At 41.2% G+C, this 27,122-nt stretch overlaps 1 protein-coding gene and 1 long non-coding RNA gene across 3 annotated transcripts in view; one reads left to right on the top strand and one right to left on the bottom strand.

Moving 5' to 3' along the window:
- Positions 1-27,122, top strand: part of LOC126109402 (glycerol-3-phosphate dehydrogenase [NAD(+)], cytoplasmic) — a 91,233-nt gene that overhangs the window by 49,996 nt on the left and 14,115 nt on the right. The window contains exons 8-9 of one of the 2 annotated variants that reach the window (XM_049914434.1): positions 737-829; positions 12,995-14,288. In XM_049914434.1, the coding sequence (XP_049770391.1) occupies positions 737-829; positions 12,995-13,025 (124 nt within the window). In that variant the 3' untranslated portion in view covers positions 13,026-14,288. Of the gene's footprint in view, positions 1-736; positions 830-12,994; positions 14,289-27,122 lie in introns of those variants that run through there. The other variant, XM_049914433.1, reaches the window with a different exon arrangement.
- On the bottom strand, positions 1,986-5,217 carry LOC126109405 (uncharacterized). The gene is made up of 2 exons (XR_007523687.1): positions 3,401-5,217; positions 1,986-3,314 (listed from the first exon to the last, which is right to left on the bottom strand). It is a non-coding gene; the product is annotated as an uncharacterized LOC126109405 (long non-coding RNA).

Raw genomic sequence — 27,122 nt, 5'->3', positions numbered from 1 at the left:
ACACTTACTGAAAATGAGCTCCGGGACTCGAAACCTCTCCCCACGGCTCGGACGACCTCTTCACGCCCTTCTCGGCGGGAGGAGGTCGTTTCGCCTCGGTTACGGATCGGACACTGCCGGTTCGGCCACCGCCATTTGCTGTGTCGGCGCCACTCTGCCCGTGTGGGCAATTGCTGACGGTACGCCACGTTTTAATGTCCTGTCCAAATTTTAATACACTGCACATTGATCTCGGCCTGCCGTGCACTCTGGATGAAATTTTAGCAGACCCAGGAGCAGCTGCCCACGTTCTTCGTTTTATCCACTTGACAAACCTGTCTAAGGACATTTGATTATACTTTTAATCCCTTGCCTGTTAATGTGCCTTTTATAGTGTTGTTAGTTTTAGTTGCTGTTTTAACATTGTGTCTCGCAGTGCATTCATAATTTAGTCTAGGGGCTAATGACCACTGTAGTTGTGTGCCCTAAAACCACCAAAAAAAGAACTGGTACCTCCTTACCCAATTACCAAATCATTTATGTGTGAAATATTCAAGGTAGCACCCAGTTTTAAGTGTGTGTTATTGCAGTTGTTTTCTGGAGAGGTGAGCTTCACGGCACTTATCAGAGAAGTACTTGTACTACAGTCGGGTAATGTGTGGTGATATTGCTCCAGTTATGTAGTTATAACTTTGAAGCTGTAAATTTCAGTGAGAGATCTCGTCACAAAAGTGAATGTTCCTTCTCTCGTTTTCAGATTCCCTCTGATGACAGCCGTGCACAAAATCTGCACCGGCCAGATGAAGGCTGCGGACCTGCTAGAGAATGTCCGGAATCACCCGGAACACATGTAAGTTCCTCGCTCACTCGCTTCCCTCGCTGGTGGTGGGCGACGGGTGGGCTCTTTCTCTGCTGCCGGTCTCCCTCTTTCTTTATTTTCCCACACGGACGACAATTACCCCCTCGCACTGTGTACGCTTGATGGCAGGTGTCAATAATTTGCAAAATTTATATCTTTGCTGGCCCTCGCACATTGTTGATGTGTAAATGTAATCACTCTCTGTACTTTTTGTTTGTGAGTGTCAGACGTGGTAGTGGAAGATATTTGAGGTAGGGAAAGATAGGTTTCTGCTTACCCTAAAGATGACATTTTAAGTTGCAACGAGGCACAGTTGAGACACTTATTCTTAATTTTGCCCATCTGCAACTTAACGTGTCATCTGTACAGTAAGCAGAAATCTATCTTTTCCTACACCGTTGCCATTCCGAGCCGGAGTTTCCGTCGCTCGACATACTGTAGCGAGAGTTATCGGTGACAGAAGTTTCGAAAGGTGGCACGAAGATCCGCACGTAGTACCGAAAGAGTGAAGGTTAATATGTAACGGAAGGATTGGAAAATGGAAGGGACACAATTCTCTTGTTATTGGCCTCTGATCTAAGTCTTAGGAAGTGCAACAACTGGACCTGAAGATGTTAACGTGGATGTGAACTTTGTGCACCACATAAAAGAAACGAGAAAGCCCGATGAAAGCAGCTGAAGGGTGACTTTGTTGACAAATTGTACTCTTCTGTTTCATAGCTGCATACATTTTGCTCTCCAGACTTGTTTTTATTACAAGCGGTCATCAAATGCGCAGTCGGTCCATCGTTACGAATGACAGCAGTACCATTATAATGCAGAGTCCGTTAGTACGAGTCAGCAGGTGGCTGTGGTGACGGCTGCAGATATTGCTACATCTGTACGGATTGCAGAAGAGCCTCGGTAAATTTGTAAGACTTGGAGATACGCCTTCCATTGATATTTGAGGCATGGCTGGGCAGAATAGTCCGCGAGAGCGAGAAAAAAGCGTGTGTGTCATAAGTTAACACAAACATTTGACCCCTAACATATATTTATTGTTGTGGTCTTCAGTCCAGAGACTGGTTTGGCGCAGCTCTCAAATTCATTGGACATGTCAAATTCAACACGATTTGTGTCGATACCTGTGATCATGTTTGGTAAGACATTATGAAGGATAAACACTTGTGAAACTGAAGTAACTGCAAGTGGGAAAGACACACAATCGTAAATCCGTCTGAGAAAAGGACGTTACAAATTTACTGTTGCAAATATGTGTTTGAACCAACTGTTCTAATGAAGAGTAAATTTTGAAATATTGGTACGTGACTGAGAATCGTGTCAAACCTGTCGGAATTTTAATAGGCTCACAAGAGTGTTACGCAGAGCTGAGACATAAGCTAAAGAAAAGGATTCGGAGCCAATGGAAATGGCAGATATTGTGTGTGTTTGGGGCCATTGTTAATTCTGAAAAGGCTTTCGAGATGGAGAAGTAGTAAGAGTTTAGTCATCTGATTTTGCTAGAAATGTAATAGAAACAGAACAGTAATAACACTATCTTTAGTAAAATACTACATTGCTGATAAATGAATGTGTCAGCCACTTACACATGGTGTGTAATGCTTATTTGTCATTATTTGAATATTTTCACTTTTTCAACAGTGAGAAATCCAGGACAGAAGAATAAGAACACAGATAGGATAGACTGCTACTGACCACATAGAGGAGCAACTTGGCCACAGACAGGAACAGTGAAAAAGAATGCTGGAAACACTCAGCTTTTGGACAAAGCCCCTTGTCAGACATACAAAACTTACACTTGTTCACATGAACACAACTCTCCCACACACGTGGCCAGGCACTGTGACTGCGTGGGTTTTTTCTATGTACAGTGAAGAGCTTAGTTTGAAAGCTGATTATTTCTGTTATTATTTTTATTGCACCTGCCTGAAACTCAACTCCTCTTGTCTATTGATATATTCTAATAAACAGTCATCATTGCAATTGTAGCACATTCCAAGCAGGTCCTGCACCAAGCAAATGATCTGGCAAAGTGAAAAGTAATAAGCAGAGTATTTCATAAAACAAAGATAGCTGTTTCTCTATTCTTTTTATTTTTGATCATCTGTGAAGCCCGTTACTATAAATTGGATTGTTCCTGTCTTTATACTCTTTCTTCGTTGGAATCTTTCCTCACGGTGTTTGTGTCTTGGAGCCCTTTGGGAGTTTCAAAGTTCCTCCATTATAAATTCTTATTCCTTGTGCTCTAATATTTCTACCATACACTAGATGTCTTGTGTACTCGTAATGTGTTAATATCTCCTCACATATTCTATCAATGTGTTCAAAGAGGATAACTGTTCTTTTCATCAGTTTGGCATCCTCCCCATTTGAGTCTACAGCAGTTGGTTCTCACTCCTTTTATGTGAACTGTTGTCTCCCCCTCCTCCTCCCCCCTCCTCCCCCTTACTCCATGGTCACTGCAGTTTTGTATCACCTAAGGATTCGTCTTTCCTCCCCCTTCTCCCCCCTCTCCCCCCCCCCCCCCCCCCTTACTCCATGGTCACTGCAGTTTTGTATCACCTAAGGATTCATCTTTGGCTGTAAGGTACAGTCACCATCAGATCAAATGTTGCAGCATAGAGATTTGTGACTCACTTGTACTGGTATCTATGGGGCTCTGTATTCTGCAGTACTCATTCTGAAGGTGACTCCAGTCTACTGTCAAAACTGAAGACTAAAAGCTGTGATCTGGATAAATTAAAGAAATAAGAATGATTTCTGTACTTACAGCAGTCTCTGAAACAACAGTCGTGTCACATTTTACAATTTATTAGACGTCCACACAAAGGAGAGAGAATACTGCAATTTAGGGAAGCTGCACCCACCTCACACAATTATCATTTTTTAATAATTTAGTTGAAGTTGCAATATACATTACTTAATACTTATTTTGGGAGTTATTGACTGCCATCAGCGTCTGTTCCATTCACACTGTGTGTGTGGGGGAATAAAGATTGCGTTTGCATTGTAACAGTGGAAAAAGTGTGGACAGTACCAGACTTTTGCCACACCACAGCGAGGGAAGAGAGAGTAAATGCTACGACTATTAGACAGTGCTCTCGTAGAGGCAGCAACTTAATCTCTGCCGAGTAGTGTAGCGTATCGTAGTGTAGATGACAGAACTGTATTGTAGTTCTTTGTACTGTGTAGCATTGTGCCATGTATCTGTGTTCTTACAAAACTGCAGTTAAAAAAACCAAAGAGAATGACTGTTATGCATCTTGTGAACTGATAATTGCTTATTTTTCTTTTTTGAATTGTTACCATTTTTATGTAGTTTTTAGTTGTGCACGAGTGCCCGTAGAACAGAAATACTGACAACGAGTTGCTCGGAAAATGTTTGTAATTCCTACTATTGTAATTTTGTGTATATGTATTCGGGAATATTTGAGTGTAATTTGTACCTGAATTATTTTTGTACAAAGTTATTATATACTATTACATGTTGGAAATAGACCCGGTATTTCGGGAACCGGTTCTAAAAGAAATTGCAGAGCCCGTAAATATTTGTACGACAATAAGGCAGGGTTAAATGTCGAGTGTGTCTCTTGAAAGACAGTAATTGGGGTTTTCTTCTTCTGTTTCATTTTCTGGCAACAAGGGTACCCCCGCAAGTTTGTCGCTGTGTGAAAAATAAAAAAAGAGCAGTTGAAGAAACTTTGTAAAACTGGGTAATTTTCTTTTTCTGCACGGGGCAATTCTAGACTGGCATTCGTAAAAGCTATGTTTGTAAAGGCGCAGGCTGCCTCCAAAAAATTGTCAGTAGTCTTACCTACCACAAAAATACAAATCTGTCTGAATGATGTTGTAGTTTCTGTGAACTTGTTACCCTTAGCATTGGTGTCACCCTTGCAAAGTTGTATCCTCTCTCTTTTCAGGCAAGAACTTTGCAATACAGGACTGTAACCATCTTTTAAATGGTGTAAGAAATTATTTTTTGAAAGTTGTTGTGAATTGGCAGCTAAATTTACTTTGTACAGTGATTCTTCTTGTGTACTGAAAGGAATAAAAATAAAATAATTTTAGTTAAATAACTTTTTTATGTTTTAATACAAACTTGAGACTAATGATGTGGTGGTGTGCTCTTTATCTTATATTTCTTCTGCATCTTTGTGCTTTGCTTGAAGTAAACCAATTGTGGTGAAGGTTTCTTTAAACTGTAGCTGGTTTATAACTGTAATTTACGAGGTGTACAGTATTTTGACCTTAGAGAATACACAAATATAACATTCTAGGAAAGTTCCTGTTAGAATAGAAATACTTCTGAAGTAAAGGAGATCACTCGCCGAAAGGCAGAGGCATCGAGTCGTTAACGAGCACGGGTGAAAGAAAGAAAACTTGCTAGCTTCGGAGTGATCATTTTTTTGAGCTAAAGTAAAAGACAGGCAAGTACGTGTACACATGTGGGGGGGGGTATTCCGTCTGATAGCTTCCCCTTCTTCTGTCCTGTCACCCCCTCCCAGTTCAAGTTCCCGAGTCACCTACAGTGTGGCTCTGAAACCCGTTCTTCGTGCACCTACTACTGCTCCCTCCCACATCCCCAGCTGGTGAGCCGGCTGCTTCCCAGCACCCGCTCTCCCTGCCCCCCTCCCCCACCTACTCTGCCCTCCTCACTCGACACTACCCTTATGACGATCTAGTCCACCTTTCGAAATGCTGTGCCGGCACGCTTCGCACGGCAAGCGGCAGTGTTTGAGAGCACAGTTTGTGTGTGTTTGTTTCGCTCTAGCTCAAAAAAGGATCACTCCGAAAGCTAGCAAGTTTTGTTTCTTTTTGTGTTCCTATCGCTGACTCAGTGCCCCTGCCTGCCTGAGTGGTCTCCTGTACTCCTAAAGGATTCGTGAAAAGTCGTGTTATTTAGTTGAGCAGTGTGTGAAGATCAAAATGTTGGAAACGTACTCTAGTGCAGCACAAAATTTAGAACCCAGAAGGAGAGAACGGAATCTCGAGACGAATATGTCTTGTAGATTTCTGTCACAGATTGGAAAATATTGTTTCTGGTAAGAATAAATCTTGTTCGGACCATTTATATTATTGAATAAATAGCCTACGAGCTTAAATCTGATAAGTCATTGACGCTTAAAGTTTTCTGCTGGAGAAATTATTTGTAAAATTTGTGCTGTTGCATTAAGATTTGAGTGGTCAGTGTGAGGTTAGTAATCTCGTACAAACAGTCGTATAGTGTCTCGAGTGAAGCTGCAGGAAGTTGCCGAGTTGATGTCTCTTGTAATTGTGGCAAAGATACCCTAGAGGTAGGTCTTTCCAGAATTGTATTTGGAAAATTTGAAGCGTATTTTGAGAGACATCTCACACTATTAACAGACTGTGCACACTACTACAGCCTAAAGCTAAAACGATATGTTTAGTTCTTTCTTTTTATTTGTTTTTTATTTTTTTCTCTCCATTGTTACTGGAAGTTGAAGTACAAGCAACAAAGATTAGTACAGACACAATTCTTCTGCACCACGATAATGCACCTACACCCACGTCGGGGGGAAAAGTGGCGAAGTTGCACGGTATAGAATTCAGAATAGTACTCTGCCTTCACTATTCCCCATATCCGGCTCGTGTGACTTCTTCTCCCCCTTCTTCTTCCTAACATCAAAAAATTGCACAGAATAAAAATTTTTATCAAACAAAGAGGTTGTATTTGCTGTAAACAAGTGTTATACGCACTTAGAATTATTACAAAAAACTCTGAGAGACAAGATTTGAACAGCTCAGGATGTGCTGGAAGACTAGATACCTTGTTAAAAAAAATTGACCAGTTCGTTAGTACTGTTGTATATTCTGTGCCAGTCATATGTTTATACATAAACGATATACTGGGTAATGACGGAACCTGTGTGAGGCTCTCTCTGCAGATCGAGCTGTTCTGTATAGAAAACTTGCAATACCGGGAAACTGTAATGAAATGCACGATCGTCAGTCGGCACGCGGACTGTCAGTTGTCCTTCGACGTGAACGGGTGTCGTGTTCGGACACAGATAGGAGGCAGATCCAGTAATTGTCGGATTATGCTATCGGCGATAAGTCACTAGCAACAGTTGTCTGTTTCTTCTCGTACAGTTCCCACCCTCGAAAGGCTCTGTGCGGAACACACCTTTGGTCCATTTGTCTCTTCCCTTGTCTATGCTTTCGTTCTCTCCTCTTAGTCTTCCAGCTTCATCTCGTGCGACCGCTTCTCGTCCTTTCTCTTCTCGTGCCCCTATCGTATTAATTCTTTTTCCTCTGTCTTCTCTTGTTGTATGCCTAACACTTGCAATTCTCATCTTTTTCTGTTTTGTAACACTTCTCCAGCTCTTCAGAAACACCGTATCACTTGCTTTCGTACTTTACAATTTCCCCCTTGCCTTCGTAACCCAGGTTTCTGCAGCGTATGATGGGGATTGGTAAATCGTATATCTGAGATATTGACTTCTTAGTTTTCTGGGGACTTGTTGTTCCATATTGCTCCTCTCATAAAGCTGTCAGCTTGCCTCATCTGTTCACTTGCCGGTTGGCAATTTCTTCCCTCCTTGGGTATTTGAAACATTTCAGTTTTCAGCAGTTGCCTGCCTCATTGTCACATGTACTGTACTAAAAGTCTAACCAAACAGTGGAAGGTCCAGGATGGAATAAAAACAATGTTACAAAAAGGATAAATTGCTAATCACCGTAGAGAAGATACGTCAAATCGTGGAAGTGCACGACAAAAAAAGAAAAAGACTGCTGTAGATTTAATCTTTCGATGAAAAGGCCTTCTTCTGAAGTAGAACACACACACACACACACACACACACACACACACACACACACACACACACACACACACAGAGAGAGAGAGAGAGAGAGAGAGAGAGAGAGAGAGAGAGAGAGAGAGAGAGAGAGAGACAAAAGTAGACATATGTAAAGGCAAAGATTTTGGGCAGATATGTCAGTCGGGGCAGAAGTACAGAGGCAAAGACGTTTTTGATTGACAGGTGAGGTACGAGCGGCGGCAACTTGAAATTAGCGAAGGTTGAGGCCTGGTGGGTAATGGGAAGAGGGGATATATTGAAGGGAAAGTTCCCATCTCTGGAGTTCTGATAGGCTGGTGTCAGTGGGAAGTATCCAGATAACCCGGACGGTGTAACACTGTGCCAAGATGTGTGGGCCGTGCACCGAGGCATGTTTAGCCACAGGGTGATCCTCATTACCAACAAACACTGTCTGCCTGTGTCCATTCATGCGAATGGACAGTTTGTTGCTGGTCATTCCCACATAGAAGGCTTCACAGTGTAGGCAGGTCAGTTGGTAAATCATGTGGGTGCTTTCACACGTGGCTCTGCCTTTGATCGTGTACACCTTCCGGGTTACAGGACTGGAGTAGATGGTGGTGGTGGGAGGGTGCACGGGACAGGTTTTACACCGGGGGCGGTTACAAGGGTAGGAGCCAGAGGGTAGGGAAGGTGGTTTGGGGATTTCATTTCCCTCTCTTTCCCTCTTTCCTAACGAAGCAACCGTTTGTTGCAAAAGCTTGAATTTTGTGTGTATGTTTGTGTTTGTTTGTGTGTCTATCGACCTGCCAGTGCTTTTGTTTGGCAAGTCTCATCATCTTTCTTTTTAGATATAATACTTCTTGTTACCTACATAAGTAATCTGCTGAGCACTTTATGGGGTATAGTGGAGGGTATCTTATACCACTACTGCTCATTCCCTTTCCTCTTCCACCCACAAATAGAGTGAAGGGGAGACTAGTGTCTGTAAGCCTCGGTATGACCCCCGATTTCTCTGACTGTATCTCTGTGGTCCTCGTGCGATACGTACATCGGCAACAGTAGTATTCGTTCTACAGATGGCCTCTAATGCCGGTTCCCTAAATTTCCGCAATAGTGCCTTGGGGAAGGAGCGTAGTCTTCCCTCTGGGGATTCCCTTCCGAATTCACGAAGCATCACAGTAACACTCGTGTGCCGATCAGAATTGTCAGTAGCAAATCTAGCAGCACGCCAGTGAATTTGCTTCTATGTCTTCCTTTACTTCAACTTGATGGGGAGCCCAAATACTAGAGCAGTATTTGGGACTGGGCGCACTAGTGTCTTGTGCGCCGTCTTCTTTACAGATGAGCCAACTTTTCCAAAACTCTCCCCATAAAACAGTCGAGCATTTGCCTTCCCTACTACCGATTCGACGTACTTGTACCGATTCATGTAGCTTTGCGATATTACATCTAGATATTTAATTGATGTGGCTATTGAGCAGCGCACTACTAATGCTGTATTCAGATATTACAGGTTTGTTTTCCCTACTCGTCTGCATTAACTTAAATTTTTCTACATTTAGGGCAAGCTGCCATTTGTCACACCAATTACAAATTTTGTCCAAGACCTCTCGTATCTTCCTACAGTAACTGGACAATAGCATCTTCCGTAGCACCACAGCACCATTAGCAAACAGTTGTAAATTGCTGCTCACCTCATCCATCAGATCGTGTACGTATGCAGAGAGTAAGAGCTGTCAGATTGCACCCCCCCCTACCCCCCATCCTCCCCCCTTTCAAGCTTTCATGACAATATGCTCATCTCTGACGAACACTCGCTGCCGAGGATGATGTACCGGATTCTCAAATGATAATTTTTTTTTTTTTCCTCTAGTGTTTGATCTCAACATAAAATTCTTCAGTGATGATCGGTTTCAGTCAGTAACCACCATCTTCACATGGTGTAGAACAGATCTGAAAATGGTCATTACTGACTGAAACCGGTCATCATCGAAGGACTTTGTATTGAGGTCAAAAACTGGAATTAAAAAAAATTACAGCACCAGGATCACTGTTTGTATTCGCGATTATGTTGTAGCTGGCTTCTCTTACCCCAGAAGTCTTAGAGCGACTCGTATATCGAGGTACCTAATGTGTGCACTCAGACCTTAGTCTGCAGTGGGGCACTGTGTCAAATTTACAGGGTGATCAAAAAGTCACTATAAATTTGAAAACTTAATAAGCCATGGAATAATGTAGATAGAGAGGTAAAAATTGACACACATGCTTGGAATGACATGGGGTTTTATTAGAACCAAAAACAAAACAAAGTTCACAAAATGTCAGACAGATGGTGCTGGACAGCAAAACGTCAGTGACTGCGCATGACAATCGTGTATAAAAGGAGCTGTAATGAGATAGAGAATCAGATGCGCCAGCAGCTGCCGCATGTTGATGTTACCTAAAAAGGCGCTTTTAGTGAAGCTGTATTATCAGAATGGGAATGTGCTAGTTCAGCATTACGATCCTATCACCGTAGGATGGGGATTCGAACGGGTAAAGGTCCGTTGACAAATGCAGCTGTGGCGAGAATGATTTCGAAGTTCGAAGCCATGGGTTGTTTAGACGATAGACCCCGTAGTGGCCGACCGAGCACAAGGCGTAATGCTGCTGAGACAGTTCAGGAAGAAATGGAGACTGTAGCGCGTTCGTCTATGCACGGGGAAGTCAGCGCTCGTGCAGTCGCACGTCGCACCGTACCGTTCGATGCTATCCGTACAAAATCCATCGGCATCCTGAACTGTTACCTGGTGATTTAGTGATGCGGAGGGCATTTGTGGTGTGGGCGTTTAAAAAGATGGTGCAAGGTGACGATTGGTTGAGTAATGTGTTGTGGACCGACGAAGCTCATTTCACACTCCAAGGTCTGCCAACACCCACAACTGCAGAAATTGGGCTACCGAAAATCCTAGAACTGTCGTGAAAACTCCACTGCATGACGATAAAGTCACGGTATGGGTTGGATTTACCACTTCTACCGTTATCGGGCCTTTTTTCTTCAAGGAAATGCGCGATTCTGGTTTTGTATGTGCTACCGTGACAGGTGACAGATACGCCGATATGTTACAGAATCGCATCATCCCCTGCCTGGCTGTTAAACACCTGCTGGAAATTACGATGTTTATGCAGGATGGCGCTCCACCCCATATTGCTAGACGCGTGAAAGATCTCTTGCGTGCGTCGTTTGGTGATGATCGTGTGCCTAGCCGCCACTTTTGTCGTGCTTGGCTTCCCGGGTCCCCAGACCTCAGTCCGTGCGATTATTGGCTTTGGGGTTAGCTGAAGCCGCAATTGTATCGTGATCGACCGACATCTCCAGGGATGCTGAAAGACAACATCCGACGCCAGTGCCTCACCCTAACTCGGAACGTGCTTTACAGTGCTGTTCACAACATTATTCCTCGACTACAGCTATTGTTCAGGAATGATGGTGGACACATTGAGCATTTCTGGTAAAGATCATATTTGCTTTGTTTTACACTGTTATGCTAATTATTGGTATTGTGATCAGGTGAAGCACCATCTGTCTGACATTTTTTGAACTTTTGTATTTTTTTGGTTCTAATAAAACCCCATGTCATTCGAAGCATGTGTGCCAATTTGTACCTCTCTATCTACATTATTCTGTGTTTATTCAGTTTTCAAATTTATACTGACCTTTTGATCACCTCGTATATTTTATGTATCTTGTGGATTTCAGAGAGTGGTTTGTGTCTGCCACTGTTCTGTATCAAAGCAGATGGACAGCATAGTAGGGTCAATAGTTCTGATACAACAAGGATAAGTGCAAAACGTAGTACCAGAACAAGCAGCGCGGCTGTCCAGTGGGCTGTGGACACAGCTGGCAGCGGTAGGTGTGTTCCGTGGCCCTGGTGCTCACAATAGCAGACGTGGTAATCGTTGCCAATGCTAACTACTGTTGTAATGGAATGGCGTGCAGGGCAGACACAAACTGGGCAGTGGGTACAGTTACTCACGTACCTACTGTTTTGAGAGGAGTTTGGTTCTACTTGTGGGCAATATGGGTGACCTCGTTATTTAAGGAAATAGTAATAAAATACAGTGTAGCTGAGACTGTGATCCTTTGGGACGGGCTGACTGACTGACTTCTGACACAGAGTGACTTCTTCTGACACGTGTCATTTTGTCTCCACGTACACCTCTGGATGAAATGAGGCTTACTAACACTACCCTTTCGAGATGCACCTCGTGTTGGTGAGGGAGTGTGAGTGGTTATTTCGGTGCACTCGTGTCTCGGAGGGTCGTTGGCATTTGGATCGCAGTGCAGTAAGCCGTGTCGAGGTTCTCTGTGATTTTTCACTAAATTATTTAATACAACTCTTAGGACAGTTGCCTCAAACAGGCCCTAACTGATTTCTCCATTCAGTATGAGCTCGTACTCGGTCTTCTATGACCTCGGCATTGTGACGATGATAGATGTTTCTTTTTTTTTTTTCCTTTTTCCCTTCTTTCCTTCCTCGTATCGATGCCATTAAAACTGAATACGTCTCGTAATCTGATACAGGTAATCGTGCCTCGGGGAATAAATATAATGGCATAAAATAGTAAGTAAAAGCATTCACTTTCAGCCATGAAGGGTTTTATTAAAGCTAGACACGTTTCGAGCCCTGAAGCGTGATCTTCAGATGAAATGCTATCCTGTTGTAGGTCTGTTTCTGTCATCGTCTGTACACAATTAGTCAAATGTTAATATGTGGAAGGAAAAAGCTGTGCAATCTGTTCTTTTACTATGTCAGTTATCTTTGCTTCTCAGCTGTACAACTGATAACAGAAACGGACCACTGGGAGCTGCCGTGTACAAATTGACAGATTGATACATTAACCAGCCGAAGTTCAGTCCTCGGGTTCAAAATACGCTGTAATTTTTGTCGAAACACACAATTGTGAGTGCAGGTCGACGTTCTTCTGTGTATATATTGTGAATGTATATCAGTCTTAATTCTAATGATTACTGCATGAAATTAAAAAATATAACAGTTACTTGCATCCTGCTGTTGAAGGAAAATGCATGTGCTCTACTAAAGTCTCCTTTTCCACACAAGAGGCAGCACTGTCAGCTACATTTGTAACACTATTTGCATAATGTCAATCGTCTGTAGTAATGAGATGTTTTGACAATTTTTGTCTCGGAGTGAACAGACGGGCATTTTGTAGATAAGCGTGATGTTCACTGTTTGTTGTGTGTGCATGTGTGTGTATGCAGCATGGATACTCACTATGACTACCACATTTACTTTTTCTTTTTTTATCCCTCGGATGAGAATAAAGCATTTTAAACTGAATTTTGTTTGTTTTCTTTCTCTTTTGGTTTTAGGCAAACTACATTTGGACGGTGTTCGCTTTAGTCAAAAAAACATCGACACAAACACTACTCGATACTTTTACTACAGAAACTGCCCCTCTGTAACCCTTATTTAGCAATTTAAGTATCGGGAGGAGTGCACTGCTAGCATTTGCATCTGTGAAACGCCCGGCATCAGCGAGGCATAGTCCCACCACAGAACGTGGGCTCGTCCCACCACTAATAAGTGTGTTATGTGAGTGAATTTTTATGATGAATGTCTTGTATGGCAGTGGAAGTTCTTCACTGAGACTGAGCAGGAATTTATCTTTTAATCGTAGGCATTTTACTGTGGCATTTCTTCGTGCATTTAATAACAAAGCAAATGAGGTTCTTTTGATGCCCTCAATTTCTTGCCAAACAGAAGTCAATAGGATAGAAAAATCTTCAAAGATATTATGTGGTACCATGATTATATGTGTAATATTTTTAAAAGAAAATTTTATATATGAAATTATCAAATTATAAATATTTAGAAATGCATTTATTTTATCTTCTTTTTTTAATATGATATAGTTTCTAATTTACTATTCCTGTGAAGCAAGAATTATATTTTTCACATTGACTGATTGTGTATGTTATAAATTTTGGTTTGACTGGTTATTATAGATGCATTTGTGGGTTGTAAATGGTTGAGATAGATGGTAGTGATTTTACTCCATATTATTATTTGATAGTGCCAAAAACAAAAAAAATTTCTGCATTCAGTCATCAGAAACTTTGTTGAAATTATCAGGTGCAACCGTATAAATAAAGATTCATCGGAGACGAGAATATTATTGGTGTCGTTTGTGGAGCTAAATGCACAGGCCGTTGTATAAAACATCAGGAAGTGCAAGCAGCAATTTCTATGTACATATGAAGTACAATCTCATATTTGCCTCCAGAGTACATTGAAATTAAAATTGTGCAATGAAAATATTCAAATTTTAGTACAATAAAATTAAAGAACTTGGGTGGTGTGGTGTTATAGAGTTAAATTTTACATTATGCATTGTTAAATAATTTTTAGATAAAAAGTTTTGAAGGACTGAGACAGCTTCATTTTAAATGATGTAGGAAAGGTTGCACAAACAACCAAATTTGTGTATAGGATGGTTAGAGCCCTGTATTTTAATTTAGTCATTATTTTTATTGACTGAGGCTTTTACTGCAACTTATAATACATCATTGGTAAATATAATGTTATTAATGCTATTGAGACTTTATAATAATAAAAATGCCAATATTGATGATAATAATAAACTTGTTACTTCTAAGATACCGAGACCCGTGGCCTTATCCAGAATTATTTTGTCCTTTCCAACTGTGTGTTATAATTCCTACCTTCTAGTTGTTTTATCATCCACATGTGTTATTGCACGTTATTTTCCATCCACTGTAAGACAGCATGTTCAATAGTGTTATTAAGTGCAGAGAAACCTCTGAAAGTCGAATGACACCTCAGCTTTGTCGAGCAATTTCTGCTAACTGCCTCGATAATAGTGTGTGTTAAACTTTATAGCAGCTACTGGTGAATGTTAAATTTTTTTGTTTGCTATATTTATTTTTGAGTGTTCCACACTTCCCCTCACAGCAGAATCACCATCTTCCGTAGTGACGCAAGAGTTGTGACCTTGACTGTTTTTTTATCTTTTTATATTTAGTTATGTCCAATCGACTGTATTTATTGCCACACTAATTGCAGTCAATTTTAAAGCAAAAGCACAACTATCTGATTTATACTGTGGCAACGGACATGTAAACACTCGACATACCTGATATGTGGAAGGTGGCAATTATCACCATCAGGTAGCCACACAGCAACTGTATGTGGTGATGGATAGATGCTCCCTCACTGTTAAGAGATATATTTTCACATGTGTAATACATCACTTAGAGATGAAACCTTTTGGCTCTGAAATTGATTGCAATTAGTGAAATACGAAAAGTACAGGTGATTATGTAACTAATAATAAAAAGGGAGTGAATAATGAAAGAAAAAAGTGTTACAGTTTGTAAGTTAGGATCCTTAGCTCTTCAAGGTATTAATTGTACTTTCTCTACTAAAACAAATAACTTAGACACGATAGGTAGTTTGGCAATGTGTCATCTTAGAGTATGCATCACACGTAAAGTAGATTTCGCACGTGCATTCTAAATATTGTCAAAATTATACCACAACGGAGTGACACCGTTAGAAAAAAGAGAGCCTGTAGCGTACCTTGATGTAGTGTCCAATGTATATATAGTGGACTACACGTGTGCCCCTGTGTAGCTGACACGTGTTAAGAAATGCAGACGATCGGTGCAAGTCGCAAATATTGACATCTGATGCTTCGGTAAATGTGGTGCAGTGCACTTACGTAAATGTACGGATCGGATATCGCTCGACTGTGTGATCGGCAGTCGATTACTGGAATCCCTCTCGACCTCGGAGTATCTGGGAGTTGACGTAAGGAGTGAGGTAAGGCAGAACGACCGGGTAAGTCGAGCCACGGGGAAGTCTGGTGGCAGACTCGGACTTACTGGAAAGATCCTGAGGAAGTGTGCGCGGTGCTCAAAATCACTCGCGTTTAATTATTGGAACAGAGACAAGATTAAAATAACAGACGGACAATTTGTCACGGCCTTCTTTTATTCGGTGTGGAAATGTGCCAGAAGCGATGTACAAAGTGCAGTGGTAGACATTTGAAGAAACACACCGTGCACCGTGGACAGTATTACTGACAGAAGTCGGAGAGCTCGTGTTCCGAAATAAGCCGAGGTACACAGTTTTTCTTCTCGTAGAGACGACGGTGCCGACCTCGGAGAATTCGGACCCGGTACGGTGGGGTAATGAAATCTCGATACGTGCGTACTGTCTGGAATGGGATAGGAGAGTGGGGAGATGGGAGTGGGAGACATGCTAGTGGTACTCCGTGTGTCCTCTGCTACACAGGCTGCTTCAGCTTACCGTGTCTCTTTGTTGGTGACCTTAAGCTTAGATAAGTTGGAGGGAGAGTGGGGAAGGGGACTATCCTAAGGGTAACTTCACAAACATAATAAGGAGTGCCAAAGCATGTGAAAAACTAGTTACTTTGAGAAGTGTATGCATATGTCCCGAGGCTGAGGTGAATCGACAGTTCGGCAATAAATGAGATCACGTACTGTTTGGTGGAGCCTCCTTTCAGAAAGACGCAGTAAGTCCACATTTCTGCACTGGCTAGATTTTGGGCCCCGGAGCAGCTTGCGAGACACCTGTATGCAGTTGCCCTAAGCTCTCGATCGAATTCTACTTCCCGACCTAATTTACGTGCGGAACTCGAAAGCGCTGTAGTGTTTCCTTTCCTCGGGGTTCTGCCTTAAAAATACAAAATTGAAAATCTGACTGGGTTTTGAATTTTGATGGAATAAGTTACGGATAAGGCGGACTTTGTATTACTGATTGAGATAGTGCTGTAATTTGACCGTGAATGGCAGACAGTCAGCAACACTACAAAAAGCGACTGTAAGGAAATAGCATCAGAAATAAGTTGAAATTTACCTTATAATTCTGTCAGAAACTTAGTATCTATTATAATATAGTCTTCGTGGCTGCGTCTGGAATACTTCTTAATTTTATTGTAGGATGTCCTTTTTTTCATTGTTCGCTGGTCCTCTTGTTCTCCGTCTGATGAAAATTTCTTGAAGTTGTCACTGTCAGGATTAATTTATAAATTTGGTGATAACCACTGCGAATCACTACTGAAATAACTTCGTTTCATAATATAGTTTTAATTTCCACTTAAAATCATTGTTTAACACAGTGCCGAAAAATACACATCTTGAACGTATGAAGACAAGAGAGTAATGAATTAGTTGTTAAACAAGCACCTATGCAAAAGAGAGGGAAAAAAAATGAAAAAAAAAAAAACAGAACAAAACAAAATTACTTACAAAAATCTGTCACTGGCACAGTGCTCTTCTGCATTCGTGATCATAAATCATATCTTTGCACTGGCGGAGGTGCGGTAGTCAAAGTACCATTACAGCGCCTAATCTGCTCAGAGGAAGTGTGTTCTGACAAATTGTACTTTGCACCTTTCAGCTTTTCCGTTGCCAAAGCAACTTTGTGGTCCGATGCCATTCCAAAGACCCCCCCCCCCCCCCCCAAAAAAAAAGCTTTCTTCTAACACATCTTCTCATCCAGTTGGTCCACAAGAGTATCGTGGTATTTTCCAGCTACTGTATTTTTACCAACAGGATTCCTGGAACTGTCAGATGGCTCCACCTCTTATGGTGCACCTACCCACTGTGATGACCCTTATTTTGCTTCTGATGATCTTTACAAAACAGTCCGCACATTCCTGAGAACTTCGTGTTTGTGATTGCTTTCATTTAGAGTTCAGTAAATGAGTTATCTTTCTCTTATTTAATTCTGCGTGTAAAACTAGTGACTCGCCCCAGCCTAGAAGAGTGGCACCAAGTGGCAGAGATTGGAGGACTCGTCTGTCGTAGCGGTAATTAATTGTGTACGAAAACTTTCTCCACAAATTGATCTGTTTAATAATGGAAACTGTATTGAAATCCCTGTGTGGCTCCTGAGGTCAGCCTTTGCATACAGTCAGAAAAATGTAGTAGAGAACATTAACATATGTGCTGTAATCTTTGTTCTAGTACACACATACCGGCAGTTCCACACATTTGTATTTCACTACTGACAGATAGCAGTGTTTTGCACTTTCTCAGTGGTCTCATGTGTGGCCACAGTTCTGGGCCAGCACTCGCACGGATCCACATTTACAGCTGCAGCTACACTGACACACTGTGTGAGCTGCTTAGCAGTGCACGGTGGAGGATACATTTGCTGTTCACTCGTATTGAACTTTGGGTGGATGGCTGTCTACATGTCTCTGTGCATGTTCTCATCTCTCACGATCCTTACAAGACATAAAATGTACACGCTGGTGACAGCAGAAAGCGCTCACACAGCCTTCCACAAATATGCGATATCTAAACTGACGAGACAGGGTTTCGAGACAAGTACACCGTCTCTCTTTCAGAGATTCCCATTTTTGTATGTACGGTACCGACCTGTTAAAATGGTAGCAGTGTCTCTCTCCATTTGTCACATGTCCAATATCTTGCCAACTCGAATGAGGACTCCTGAATGTGTGTATCCTATAGTGAGTAAATTCTACAATTAACTTTTTTGGAGACTTACTGAGCTGGTTCGCATTAGAATGAAAACTGGTCCAAGTTCACGTCTGTGAGTTGCTCGGGCAAGTTACTTTTGTGAACTCGCGAGTACTCGCAGAAGAGTAGCACTGTCAGATATGCGAGTGGAAGGTTACGGTGCCGTGCTTAAAAATCGGAGCACGTTTCCAGAAACTGGGTGTGCTGTGAACACGACCTCTCGTTTATCGAGTCCCCCGTGGGCGTGCAGATTTGACCGGTACTAAATCAGTCACCCCAAAACGAGTAAAATGATAGATTACTTCAATGAAGCTAATAGGTTATTTGACAAATTGACTGCCACGCACATCGGGAAACGTTATTTGATAAGTTCCTGAACTCGTCGGGGGTCTCACCTTATTGCTTATGGTTGGAGGACCTGAACATTTCAATTGAATAATTTACTTTAGTGGTTGCTGAATGATAGAGTTTCATCTGGCGCTACACTCATTCCCTCAGATATAAATTATACCGTCGCAGCGGTATGATCGCTCAACGGCAGAGAAAAAAAATATAAGAAAATGAAGGTACTAAAATTGTAACTCTTTTTGTTATCTATCCACTTCTGTCTCTGGAGAGCGGAAGCTTAACTTACTTATTAGCTAGTCTTGGTTGGATTAAGACGAAAAAACTTATTGATGTGCAGACATAACATATTGTGGAAGTTAGTATGAAATTTCGGAGGATGGAAGCAGCAACGTAAACTACACTGCATTCAATATCAAAATGGATTTAATTTGTATACCTTAGTAATTCCTGGATAACGAAATTTATTGCAAAATTTCATAGCAGCTAAGACACTTCACGCAGAAATGAAGCAGGAGATTTTTGGAGAACAAGACCTGGACGCCGCACGAGAGAAGACATGGTAAAGGATGAACTCTTATCTACGCCATTTCCCTCTGTGAATCACATTTTGTTATTCTCTGTTCCAAATAATTTTTGTAGTAGAAATTGGCTTGACTTTTGCTCAGAAACGCCCCGAGGACCACCCCAACAATAGCTTTTCCGAATCACGAAGGCCGATAACTTTTCTGTAGTACGAAGTCTGATTTGCATTTCATTCTTTCCCTTTTTCACAGTCATTAACGATTTTAAAACCCCCTTTTTAGTCACCATTTCTTCCCACATTTTCAACCTTTTCTTCTCTCTTTCTCTTTTATTAACCACTACACAGTGTTAAGAAAATGAATGGTTAATGTTGCTACCAGCATGATGCTGGAGAGTTACAGTTGAGATGGTGCCCTGATACGTTGTTGTTGTTGTTGTTGTTGTTGTTGTTGTTGTCGTCTTCAGTCCTGAGACTGGTTTGATGCAGCTCTCCATGCTACTCTATCCTGTGCAAGCTTCTTCATCTCCCAGTACATACTGCAGCATACATCCTTATCAATCTGCTTAGTGTATTCATCTCTTGGTCTCCCTCTACAATTTTTACCCTCCACGCTGCCCTCCAATACTAAATTTGTGATCCCTCGATGTCTCAGAACATGTCCTACCAACCGATCCCTTCTTTTTGTCAAGTTGTGCCACAAACTCCTCTTCTCCCCAATTCTATTCAATACCTCCTCATTAGTTATGTGATCTACCCATCTAATCTTCAGCATTCTTCTGTAGCACCACACTTCGAAAGCTTCTATTCTCATCTTGTCCAAACTATTTATCGTCCTTGTTTCACTTCCATACATGGCTACACTCCACTCAAATACTTTCAGAAACGACTTCCTGACGCTTAAATCTATACTCGATGTTTACATATTTCTCTTCTTCAGAAATGCTTTCCTTGCCATTGCCCGTCTACATTTTATATCCGCTCTACTTCGACCATCATCAGTTATTTTGCTCCCCAAATAGCAAAACTCATTTACTACTTTAAGTGTCTCATTTCCTAATCTAATTCCCTCAGCATCACCCGACTTAATTTGACTACATTCCATTATCCTCGTTTTGCTTTTGTTGATGTTCATCTTATATCCTCCTTTCAAGACACTGTCCATTCCGTTTAACTGCTCTTCCAAGTCCTTTGCTGTCTCTGACAGAATTACAATGTCATCGGCAAACCTAGAAGTTTTTATTTCTTCTCCATGGATTTTAATACCTACTCCGAATTTTTCTTTTGTTTCCTTTACTGCTTGCTCAATATACAGATTGAACAACATTGGGGAGAGGCTACAATCCTGCCTCACTCCCTTCCCAACTACTGCTTCCCTTTCATGTCCCTCAACTCTTATAACTGCCATCTGGTTTCTGTACAAATTGTAAATAGCCTTTTGCGCCCTCTATTTTACCCCTGTCACCTTTAGAATTTGAAAGAGAGTATTCCAGTCAACAGAATACTGATATGAATCGAAAATGAAATGCGAGAAGCCTCTCTGAATTTTGGTAGCCTTCCTTCAGACCCTGAAAAGGCACCCTGCACAATCTGTTGTAGCCCATCCCAGAGAGAGCCTAAGTGCTCATCCAATCAGGGATTTGGATGTTCATTTCCTAGCTCCCACCGTAAAGATAAAATCCGTCCGCCAATGTGATACGCGTATAAGAAAACGGGAGACGAGTGTTGCCCCATTTACACATCCGGACTAGTTTGTCACAAACTTTCTCGGGCTTCGGACACCAGTCCAATGGGAAGGGCAAAGTTTACAAATTTGCAGACACGAGAGTGGCTATATATCCCGCTTGAGGAAATGTGTCTGGAGACCACACGTAGCACCGTAATGGAAAGTGGGCAACTGAGGACTCCGCCGCAAACGACGAGGCAGAGCGTGCATTTCACCAGTGGTTTCCTATTCGGCTATTGAACACGCCAGTTCTCTGTTCTGCCACTCATCGTTCGCAGAAGCTCAGCTAGTGGTATAGTCCTGAGAATGGGTTGCGTGACTGTACGTGCAGACCACTAGTGTGATACCCTGCACTCTAAATTTCCAGCAGCTCTTTCAAAACTTGCAAAAGTTCCTCCCGTTTTCACCTCGGGGGGAAAGGAGTTCCCTCTGTCGAGACCGGATGTATGTAACGAAAATGAGAAGTTAGGGGGATGGGTTACCTAATGTAGTGGCTAATAAAGAAGAAAAGAAAAGGTTGAAAATGTGGGAAGAAATAGTGAATAAAAAGGGGTTTTAAAATCGTTAATGACTGTGAAAAAGGGAAAGAATGAAACGCAAATCGGACTTCGTATTACAGAAAAGCTATCGGACTTCGTGATTCGGAAAAGCTAATGTTGGGCTGGTCCTTGTGGCGTTTCTGAGCAAAAGTGAAACCAATTTCCACTACAAAAATTATTTGAAAGAGAACAGAGAATAATAAAATGTGATTAACAGGGGGAAATGGTGTAGATAAGAGTTCATTCATTACCAAGTTAACATGTCTTCTTTCGTGCGGCGTCCAGATCTTGTTCTCCAACAATCTCCTGTTTCATTTCTGCGTGAAAAGTCGTAGCTGCTCCGAAATCTTGCAGTAAATTTCATCGTCTAGGAATTACTAATGCCTGCAAATTAAAACCATCTTGATCTTGAATGTAATGTATTTTACGGCTGCTTCCATCCTCCAAATTTCATGCAAGCTTCCACAATACTATATGTCTGCACATCAATAAGCTTTTACGTCTTAATCAGACCAAAACTAACGAATAAGTTTTTATGTCTAAATCATACCAAGACTAGCGAATAACTTAAATTAAGCTTTCACTGAGAAGAGACAGTAGCGGGTAGAAAACAAAGTGTTACAATTTTTGTACCTTCATTTTCTTACAAATATTTTCTCTGCCTTCGAGCGCTCGTACAGCTGCGACGGTATAATTTACATCTAAGGGAACGAGTGTAGCGCGGTGAAATTGAAAGCCCCACTACACTACATTGTTACACACTACTGCCTAGCCACTATTGCAAACAACACACAATACTGGTAGAAAGTTGACAAATAAAATTGTATCGGGAAATAACTGAAGTGTAAGACTCATATGCAAATTCAGTCTGCAAATAGGAGGAAGAAGGACTGGAATAGGCTGCCGCCTCACAACTTGAGACAGTTTTGCATTATTACTATTATTATAAAGAAAATCCTGATGAAGAACAAAAAGTTAAGAAGAAAAGAAATGTTTGGGTGAAGAAATGAATACAGAGCTTACATATCTGTCTTTTCGAGAAACACTTTTTTAATCTCTCGTTTGTACCGAATACTCAATTTGGAAATTATTTTGCATATTTTGGAATTTGTTGTCTCAAAGTCTGCTGTAATATTACCGTGAAAGTCCTGCTTCACAACCCTATTCTTAAAATTCACATGTTTTGTGTCTCGTAAGACAGGAAAGCACCCTACTTTCCAAATTAACAGTGACTCTTTCACATGTCTTAACACACTATTCACTTTGTGACAGACATTTTCATACTGTTACTGAATGCACAAGACGTCAGTAAGTCTGAGACAAACTTCCGATAACTAGCAAGATTGCTCAGTAATTGCTGCAAAATGTAAGACTGACCTGCAGAAACTACTTATGGAAGTCAAATTGCCAGGGACGTTTTGACATCAGAGTCATATACAGAACTTTGCTCACTAGTGGGTACGTGCCACAACGTAGGAGCGATGCTGTGGAATTGGTCGCACTAGTGCCTCGAATCCAGTTTTGGTTCCGTGTGCACTTCACTTTCCCCAAACTCTTCCTACAAATCTAAGTCTTACGTTTGCATTCCTTAATATTGACTTCACACATTCATCTCTTTTCATATCACTTCTCAGTATTATCGCTAAATATTTCAATCACGTGTGCAGTGTTACATAGCTTTATACTTAATTACAGACTTACTCTTTTATCAGTTGATTTGTTTTCACTACGTAACGCCCGCTGTTTACATCCTCCTTCGTTGCTGAGCGATATATCACTTTTCATTCTCACGCCACAACTCTTCCTTTCCTATATCTTTACTACTTTTTATCTATATAAATAATGAACTATTGGTTTTGCCGTTTAACAACTTTTTAATAACTGTGGAAGTATTACAGGCATCGGGTCCCACCTAATGTGTCACCTGCCTACAAATTCTACACGAACCTTTCAAGACTCGATCAATCTGTTTACAAAGAGAAAACAGAATATCTCTTCCTTTGACGTTGTCCGACAACGACCTAGGAAACTCGACGCCCTCGCGGCCCGGGCTATTCCGTGGCTCGCGGTAGTTTGCAGCATTCGTTTTATTTCTCGCCCACTTGCCGCTACGTCGAACTTTCGTGGTGATCGTCGGGCGACGTCTTCCACGTTATCTGCAACATAAATAAAATTTCTTCCCACAGTATTTCTGAAAACCCAAAAACAAACTTAAAGAACATAATAATAATAACTGTTCTTACAATTTTTGTGTAAGTCTTGGTCTATTTAATGAGGGGTGGGACAGGCCTAAGCCTTGTGACACCACACGTGTCATGCTTGAAATGTTTGGACTTATCTTTCTTGTAACCGGTGACATTCGTCCCCATTCTGTTTGTTGTAGCAATTTACTTGCATTTGTCCATTAGATCATTCGAATTGGATGTACCGTCACATTTGAAATCTGCTGCACATTTCTTAATTGTTTAGATGAATAAGGAAACTTCTCATAAAGGATCACCAACTTTGGATGAAGTTCACAGACAATAAGCAATTTGAGACCAGGTATGTTACTATTTGGCAGTATACCAGATCATCCGTGAGCGTGACACACTCGCAGTATTACTACTTAAGGAAACTGTATAAGCAAAATTGCTTTGCAGATGGAGTCTACTTTCGAGTTGTATCTCTCTGGAATACGTGTCGACATAATGGGAATAAAATTTCATTAATATAAATTCCACTTTCAGACTTGTTGAAGAGTTTGCACCTTGACCTCTTAATCTGTGAATCTAAAAAAATTATATCTGGAGAGAATATGTGATGCAAATTTCATAAAACAGCCGATGAAAATCTATTTGGTTTCCAGCTGGGTGGCAGTGTTCGGAAACCGTGGCGTTTAAATAAGTGTTTTAGATCTGACATCTGGCAGAGTGCTGAGGTTTATGTAAAACTTGTCGAAGGATTCTCCCAACTATAGGAATGGTTCTGCCAATAGGTCTGAGTTAGAGTTTTGTATAATGTTACTTATAATCCGTCTTGATTGCAAAATTTTTTATTCATATGACCAGTTTCGGTTCATTCAGAACCATCTTCAGATCTGATATTTCAGTTACAGGAGTAACCCGTCCAAATCCAGCAAGTTTCACATGCTGCGTCACATATATGAACTGTCACATATGTGACGCAGCATGTGAAAGTTGCTGGATTTGGACGGGTTACTCCTGTAACTGAAATATCAGATCTGAAGATGGTTCTGAATGAACCAAAACTGGTCATATGAATAAAAAATAATAAAAAATTTTTCAATCAAGACGGATTATAAGTAACATTATACAATCACCGATTGCTGCTATCCCATCAGACATTATGTCTGTTTTTGCAAAAATTAGAGTTTCGTCTTTGATGTTTATTAGTGAAAGAGACTGGATATGTCTTAATTTTATCCAAAATGTCAGAAATCGGGCAAAAGCCTGAATGGAAAAGTTACAGTCTGTAGTATCATCTTAGTAATTATAAAAATATACATAGATGCACATTTAAAAATATATGAATTTCGATATTTTAAAATTTTTCCGAAAATTTCACAAGGGTAGGTGTGGAGAATAGAATAAGAAAAGTGTATACTCTGTTGACAAAGGTGAGAAATACTTGAACCAAACTCAAGATCAAGAAGAGCATAGGAGTGAGTGAATAAGAAGAAATGATTAGTTGATTGATTTCATCCATCTTTCATTGTGTTCTGTAGTTCTGTCAAGGGGGAGAATGTGTGGTGATGAAATAGTTCAGTGTACATTAACAAAAGACACTTAACCTGTGTAGTATATTGACAATGAACTGTCACTGCACTGCTTCATCATCAGCTTCAGTTGAAATCACAAGTTGCTCTTAATAATGTACTCTAGGTAGTGAGAAATGGAGCAGCTGAAATAGCAAAAATATTAAAAAGTACCAGAAGTAGTAGTAACTAGAAACATCACCGAACGAAGCTATAGCAGCACGACCTGCACGGCACAGCTGTCACCGGTTGCTACACTGCATCTACATGTGGCCGATACTGATGTCTAATAAATGTTTTCTAGGCCGGTCTTCCTGCCGTGGTGCCGACATCGGCACATTCTTCCAGAGCTAAAGCTCCAGAGACTGAAGACTGTTGCGTTGGTAGGAAGAAGAAACCGATTCGACATTCCCAGTTGAGATTTTTCTCTCTCACAAAAATGTGTAGCAATAATGATCATTATTCCAGAGCATTGCTAATTTTATTTCTGTTGAGAGTGTTGTAGCTCTGTGTGATAAATATTGTCCCTAAACCATTTAATATTATTTCCTTTACATTTGAATTGGCATTACAAGTGTTTCAGTGATAAAGATCAGTTAGCAAAAAGGTGACTGTGAAATTTTGCGGGGATAGTTTTCGGGTTGTATTGTATTGTATTGTATGGAACTGGGGACATAGAAATGACGGAGTGGCTTCATCCCCACTGTAGCCCTCAGTGGTACATAACCCCACAACAGACTGCAGCAGTCCACTCACCCCTCCGCCGCCCCACACAGAAGCCGGGGTTAGTGTGCGATTCGGCCCCTGGTGGACCTCCCGGGAACATCTCACATCAGACGAGTGTAACCACAATGTTTGCGTGGGGAAGAGTAATTATGTACGCGTACGTGGAGAAAGTGTTTGCACAGCAATCGCCAACACAGTGTAACTGAAGCAGAATAAGGGGAACCGGCCCGCATTCGATGAGGCAGATGGGAAACTGCCTTAAAAACCGTCCACAGGCTGTTCGGCACACCGGACCTCGACACTAATCCTCTGGGCGGATTCGTGCCGGGGACCGGCATGCCTCCCCACCCAGAAAGCAGTGCGTAAGACCGCACAGATAACCAGGTGGGCTGGTTTTTTAGGTTACTCTCAAGAGAACTGAAGAGTGTAATACAGATGCTCTCAGTCTTGGCTCTTGTGTGTATTGCTGACACTTCACCACACTTCTGTAGAGTAATATATTTTCATTAGCCATATTGTGTAGGCTGATTACTGGAGTGGAAAAATAGTCACTAAGTTAAGTCAACAAAAATGGGAATTGTGTTAAAAAACAGTGACTAAGCCCACCCAGAAATGTGCACATCTAGAAGATATAAAGAATGTTGTTGTTGTTGTGGTCTTCAGTCCTGAGACTGGTTTGATGCAGCTTTCCATGCTACTCTATCCTGTGCAAGCTTCTTCATCTCCCAGTACCTACTGCAGCCTACATCCTTCTGAATCTGCTTAGTGTATTCATCTCTTGGTCTCCCTCTACAATTTTTACCCTCCACGCTGCCCTCCAATACTAAATTTGTGATCCCTCGATGTCTCAGAACATGTCCTACCAACCGATCCCTTCTTCTAGTCAAGTTGTGCCACAAGCTCCTCTTCTCCCCAATCCTATTCAATATCTCCTCATTAGTTATCTGATCTAGCCATCTAATCTTCAACATTCTTCTGTAGTACCACATTTCGAAAGCTTCTATTCTCTTCTTGTCCAAACGGTTTATCGTCCATGTTTCACTTCCATACATGGCTACACTCCATACAAATACTTTCAGAAACGACTTCCTGACACTTGAATCTATACTCGATGTTAACAAATTTCTCTTCTTCAGAAACGCTTTCCTTTCCATTGGCAGTCTACGTTTTGTATCCTCTCTATTTCGACCATCATCAGTTATTTTCCTCCCCAAATAGCAAAACTCCTTCACCACTTTAAGTGTCTCATTTCCTAATCTAATTCCCTCAGCATCATCCGACTTAATTCGACTACATTCCATTATCCTCATTTTGCTTTTGTTGATGTTCATCTTATATCCTCCTTTCAA

Source organism: Schistocerca cancellata, chromosome 12 (assembly GCF_023864275.1).
Source record: "Schistocerca cancellata isolate TAMUIC-IGC-003103 chromosome 12, iqSchCanc2.1, whole genome shotgun sequence".
Classification (NCBI taxonomy): domain Eukaryota; kingdom Metazoa; phylum Arthropoda; class Insecta; order Orthoptera; family Acrididae; genus Schistocerca; species Schistocerca cancellata.
This window is presented reverse-complemented; position numbering and strand designations above follow the sequence as displayed.